The sequence below is a fragment of the Lolium rigidum genome, chromosome 7 (assembly GCF_022539505.1).
Source record: "Lolium rigidum isolate FL_2022 chromosome 7, APGP_CSIRO_Lrig_0.1, whole genome shotgun sequence".
Classification (NCBI taxonomy): domain Eukaryota; kingdom Viridiplantae; phylum Streptophyta; class Magnoliopsida; order Poales; family Poaceae; genus Lolium; species Lolium rigidum.
Genome location: NC_061514.1, coordinates 326309680 through 326315322, shown reverse-complemented (window position 1 = coordinate 326315322; position 5643 = coordinate 326309680). Strand labels below are relative to the sequence as shown.

Sequence of the window (5643 nt, the reverse complement as noted above, 5' to 3'; positions counted from 1 at the left end):
TCGTGGTCATGGCTACGAAATAGGGCCATGGATCATAGGCATCTTGGCGAGGGGCATATCCAACCACGTGAACCGGCAACATCACCGCCTTCCCTGAGCTCGATCACCATGTCTCCAAGATAGAAAGTTTTCACGGGACCAGGAGGAGCCAAAACGAATGCAGGTTTCTCTTACACAGTACTTTTTCAGTGGGATAGAAAGCTTTGTTGCTATAGCCTTCGTAAACTCGCTTAAATTGCAAATAGCTCTACCTTGGAGGTCTTTTTTTGCAGAGAACTTTGGAGATTAATTTACAAAGCCATGTGAAGTATCAGTAGTAAAGAGCTGTGTAAGGTTACTGATTTACTTGAATGATGCCAACTCATAGAATACAAATATATGTTTAGTTACATTCAGCTCTTACGGAGATAAATCCATCTGTGTTTTGTATCACAGCAGAACTGCTAAGAATCGCACCCAGCAGAGTTTATGGACCCTTATCTACAACATAGGAGAGTAGAACCAAGCTATCAAAGCTGCGTCAAGTCACACAACTCGGCGCAATTCTCCTGTGTTGAGTGCGAACCTACGGTGTTGTGACAACACGGATGGAGCTATCAGGCTCTTCTTTTGCAGGTCAGTTACCTCGTCAAGGAAAGGTGGGTTTTCCTTGGCTGCACCGAGCACTGCTTGAAAGATCTGTAGTGGGTCCCCATGACTGACAATAAGAACAGCAGAGCTGCATGAAGTTCAACATACAAGTCAATTCCTTCCAGCATGATAATGGGAGCACAGGTCAATAGATGTTAGGCTGCCAATTGGTATGTAAAAGTTTTAGTTATGGTTGTTATATTGCTTTTCCACCAATGGTATGAAACAAAATCTAGTCTTACATGATAACATGAGTTATTAGAACTTCAGCATTCTAGACTAATAGCTGAAAGCTTCACAAGGCAGCTCTGTAACTTCAGCCCTTTTAGTGGTTCTTCAGGTTTCTGCATCTATCAGCACTCAGTACTCTGTAAGGTATTGTACGAATTCTTATATCTGCATAATAAAATCATATATACATGATAGCATTCTTTCCAGATCATAAGTGCTCTAGCAGACCACAAGGCCTGTCGTTGTTCATGTCTGTGTTTCTAGTTAATTCATGCCGGAAGGATATCACCATTACAAATACAGTGAAAACTAAAAAGATGTGGCAAGGCATGCTGTTCTGCTTTGCAAAGAGACCCAGCCTCTTAATCTGCTGCGTAGATTACTTTGTCTTTTTAACTGACATTTATGGAGATATTTTATAGCAAGACGTATATAGATTTTGGTGATGGTATAACACCAAATGCAACTAACGAATATGAATAAACACACATATATCATTTAAATTATAATGGGATGCAAGTATAAGTACCCTTGTAACTCCATGTCTATAGAAGACAGCACCCCTGCGAGTCTACTAGCAACATCTGCAACACTCTCGCCACCTTCTGGAGCCATAAAGGGATCTGCTTCATCTACTGCCCATACCTCTGCATACTACCACATCATATCAGATATAGTAACTAGCTTATGAGATAAGATCATAAGGAGCAACAATACACCATGTGCTACCAAATGCAGGGTATTCTTGAAATTTTCAATAACATAATTTATCCAAACAAAACTTTGATGGCGTGTTTCTGCTAAAGAAGTTAATAGTGGCCAGTGGGTTAACCAACCCAGTGTAACTCATATCATCGCTGCTAAGTGGTCTTTGGCACACATTTAGCAGGGAATGGTATCTTTTGCACGTTGTTCGAACTCCCTCAAGATGCAAAAAAGTTAAGTAAAAAAATCATGCACTGACTAACATCTGACAAGACACAAGCACCAAGTTGAAATTTGAACACAAGCTGTACACTAGCATTTCAACCATGAGCATGCATGCTAATAAAGGATGCATACAGGTCATAGGAGACTTCCTATCTGAATTTCAGGAGGCCCTTTGGTTTTACTTGTCAGCTAGGAAAAGAAAGATTTCTGAAAATGAGAGAAATATCAAGAACTTTTCATTTTAACTGTTAGGAGAATTATATTTGGTAAAGAAAAAATATGTATGCTATCATAGTTACTTGTCATATCTTTTCTTGAAAAAAGTGAATGCCCTAAGAAACATATCAAATACAATGACCGATTGTAATTAATGCATGCCACACTGTTGTAGTTTAACAAGACCAATAGCATACTATAATTCATCACATATTATACTAGTAATAAAAAACTTATTAGTTTAAAAGAGTTTTTCACTTGATGCTCTATGATCTGCACGTTTGATGCCCCTATGAAATATGAGAAGCATGTTTATTCACATATTCATTATAAATTTCGAAAGAATCTCCACAGTTCAATGCATGAGTACAAGCTCACCTTCTCATGAGAAAGCAACTCATATGTTGGTCCAAAATAACGCTCACGAAGCTCTGCGGTTGCCTGCAAATGAAACAAACATGAGTGTACTAGATGGTCACAACTCACAAATACGAGATATACAGGATCTAAGGCATTTCCATCCACTGGGAAATAACTAATCTTCGAACACACATCAGAAATCCAATTTTCAAGAAAAAGTGTGCCATGATATTGAAGCAACTATCCAATTGAAATTACTTGCACGCACTTTGCTGGCCAAGAAGATGTCTTGAGAAACTAATTGCGCAATCCATTACCATCATCTAGCCTGAAACCAAACAAATATTCATCCAGGAACCACTCACTTTGCAGCTGGGGCCATCAAATGGGACGCCAAGCACGGCAGCAACCGCCCTCGCCGTCTCGGTGGTCCGCGAGAAGGGCGAATAGCGGATCTTCACAGAATCGACGGGCACACCTAACTCCTCAAGCTCCTGCACGAGAAGAACCAATGACTTCCCGGCCCCAAGCACTACAGCATGACCCCAATCCAGGAAGCCATAGATAGATTCGAGCTCGATCCGTACCTTGCAGAGCGACTCCCCTGCGCAGCGCGCCTGCTCGACGCCCTGCGGGGCCAGCCCGAACTCCGGCTTCGTTCCGTTCTCCTGCCAGGCAAGATCGCGTTAACTGAAGCTCCGGATTGGATTTTGGGGAATATAGGAGCAGATGGAGATTGAAGAGGGCGAATTGGACGAATTTTTACCAGTGAGGAGACGATGATGCCGCGCTCGTTGGGGACGCTGCGGCCGTGGCGGAGGATCCAGTACCGGTTCCTGAAGATGGGCGGCGGCGGCGGCGGCGGCGACGGAGAGTCGCCAGTCGAACCCTCCATTTGCCCAAACCGCACTCGCTCCTCACTAAACAAGTGAAGTGTGTTAACCTGCCGCAGAACAGGGGTAGTACAGGGTACAGCCTTATTTATATAATAATGAGTAAAAATAATACTCCCTCCGTCCGTTAATAGATGTCCAGTGGTTTATCTAAATTTGGATTCTATGCCTAAAAAATGTTTAGATACATTCGAATTTAGATAAATTTTTGACATCTAAAATGGACAGAGGTAGTAGTAAAAATAATATTGATGTATGGTGTATGTGCAGCAGCACGCCACGAAAAAGAAATATCGTCCCATCTAAGTTTAGGCAATGTTTGGTTGCATAGAATTGGGCCTCGGAATTAGAATTGAGCCCCAAAAGGCCAATTCTGCTGTTTGGTTGTGCTCGGAATTGGGGCCTGGAATTCGGGCCTAACTTACCCGTGGCCCAATTCAGAGGTCTGGAGCTCCGTATTGCTCTGAATTGGTTCACCTCGCTTCGCTCAGCTCCCCTCGCGTCCCGACCTCCCCATCGCCGATTCCTCCACCGCCGCCGGCCGCCACCGGCCACCTCCCGCCTCTCCACCCCCGCCGCCGGCCACCTCCCCATCTCAGCCCGCCCCCATCGAGCCGAGCTCGAGCTCGCTCCAGTCCCCGCCTCCCCATCGCTGATTCCTCCACCGTCGCCGGCCACCTCCCGCCTCTCCACCCCCGCCGCCGGCCGCCTCCCCATCTCAGCCCGCCCCCATCGAGCCTAGCTCGAGCTCGCTCCAGTCCCCGCCTCCCCATCGCCGATTCCTCCACCGCCGCCGGTCGCCGCCGACCACCTCCCGCCTCTCCACTCGCTCCAGTCCCTGCCTCCCTGCCTCGGTTCGCTCAGCCCGCCCCCATCGAGCCGAGCTCGAGCTCGCTCCAGTCAATCTCCCAACCACCGATGCGGCCTGCCCCCGAGTTCGTCGACGCCGCATGCGTCCGTCCGTCGACCCCGAGCTCGGCAGCTGCTCGATCTCCTCGACCGGCAGGGCCTCCTCCAGCCAGGACTCCTCCTTCCCCAAGCTCGGCAGCTGCTAGTTCGTGATGCAAAAATGGAGTTAGTGCTAGTTTGGTGAAGATAGGATGCGTGTATGCAATTTCGGAAATTGATTTCGAAAAATAACTCAAAATTAGCTAGTCTACATACAAACACATTCTATGTCATTTTCATTCATATTACACAGCTTATATTGTTTAAAAGTTAAAAAACTTTTAATTCCACACAAGGTACATCCAAACAGGATTTAGAATTCCATTGCTGCTTCGATTCTACAGATGAATACCATGCGCATCCAAACAACAATTATGGTATTCCATTGAAATCGTTGATTTGGTATTCCATTGCCAATTCAATACAGAGGCCAATTCGGTGCAACCAAACACAGCATTAGTCTAATATTATGTTTACTCCCTCCGATTCATATTACTTGATACTAATATAGATGTATCTAGACACATTTTAGTTGTAGATACACTCATTTTAGCACCAAATAATTTGGATCGGAGGGAGTATTATGGATGTAGCAATGTATCACCCCAAGTATCTTTTTTTTCTCTGACTTGCTGGTCATAGGAGGACGATTGTCCGGCGCCCTATCGGCGCAATCGCAATCTCACCCCAATTTTAGCCACGGTTTACTCCAAGACGGCCAAGACGGATGCATCCGTGAGACGCGGTCCATATGTGGTATGCCGGTGGGTCTTGTTTTTAGGGCGCACGGACACCGACGGGCACTAAGTGGTTGTATGCGGGTGGCGTTGGAGATGGACGTGGTGGGTGGCCACCTTCAATTCTTATCCATCTCCTTCTGTTGTCTCCTGCCTTCTCCTCTTCTCATTTTTCTCAAAAAAAAAACTTCTTTAATGTCGACTTTTCAATGATGTCTTGCTCCTCTCCCCCCGTGTCGTTGGTGCTTGCACCTCCACCCGTCGGCGGTGTTTGCACCACCTCCCCCACTGAGCGGGAGCTGTGCTGCTATGAGGGATCGTCGTGGGGGGGGGACAACATGTAGTTGGCCATCCGAATCTTCCAAGGACACCGTGTGCTCTAGCATCTCACTAGGGTCCTTTGTTTAGGCACCCACACCATCAACGGTTGCCACGTGCTCCGTGGCTTCAAGCTATGCCTCCTATGTCTTCTCTAGTTCGGTCATGTGTGCTGGTGATGCCATGGACAACTGTGGGTGCAAGGTGCGGCCATGGCTATAGTTATGGCGGTGCTGGATTTTTTTTTGAGGACATGTCTCGTGGTCTGTTGCCATGGGCGATTATGGGTGCAAGGTGTGGCCATGGCTGTTGTTATGGCGGCATTGGGTGTTTTTGCAAGAACCTATCTGGTGGCACGCTACCATCGGCTACAATAGGTG

General features: G+C 46.3%; 1 protein-coding gene across 1 annotated transcript; it reads right to left on the bottom strand.

The window, feature by feature from the left end:
- Positions 1–325: 325 nt before the first annotated feature.
- Positions 326–3262, bottom strand: LOC124677811. The gene is made up of 6 exons (XM_047213764.1): positions 3134–3262; positions 2955–3035; positions 2733–2861; positions 2386–2448; positions 1391–1515; positions 326–718 (listed from the first exon to the last, which is right to left on the bottom strand). The coding sequence occupies exons 1-6, from the start codon at positions 3260–3262 to the stop codon at positions 526–528; spliced, it is 720 nt and encodes a 239-aa protein (XP_047069720.1). The 3' UTR covers positions 326–525.
- Positions 3263–5643: the final 2381 nt, after the last annotated feature.

Excerpts from the sequence above, each read along its gene's own strand:
- LOC124677811 (XM_047213764.1), bottom strand. The coding sequence starts at position 3,262 with ATGGAGGGTTCGACTGGCGACTCTCCGTCGCCGCCGCCGCCGCCGCCG. Across the intron at positions 3,036-3,133 it reads GCATCATCGTCTCCTCACTG|GAGAACGGAACGAAGCCGGA; the intron begins GTAAAAATTCGT and ends CTTGCCTGGCAG. Across the intron at positions 2,862-2,954 it reads CAGGGGAGTCGCTCTGCAAG|GAGCTTGAGGAGTTAGGTGT; the intron begins GTACGGATCGAG and ends CTTCTCGTGCAG.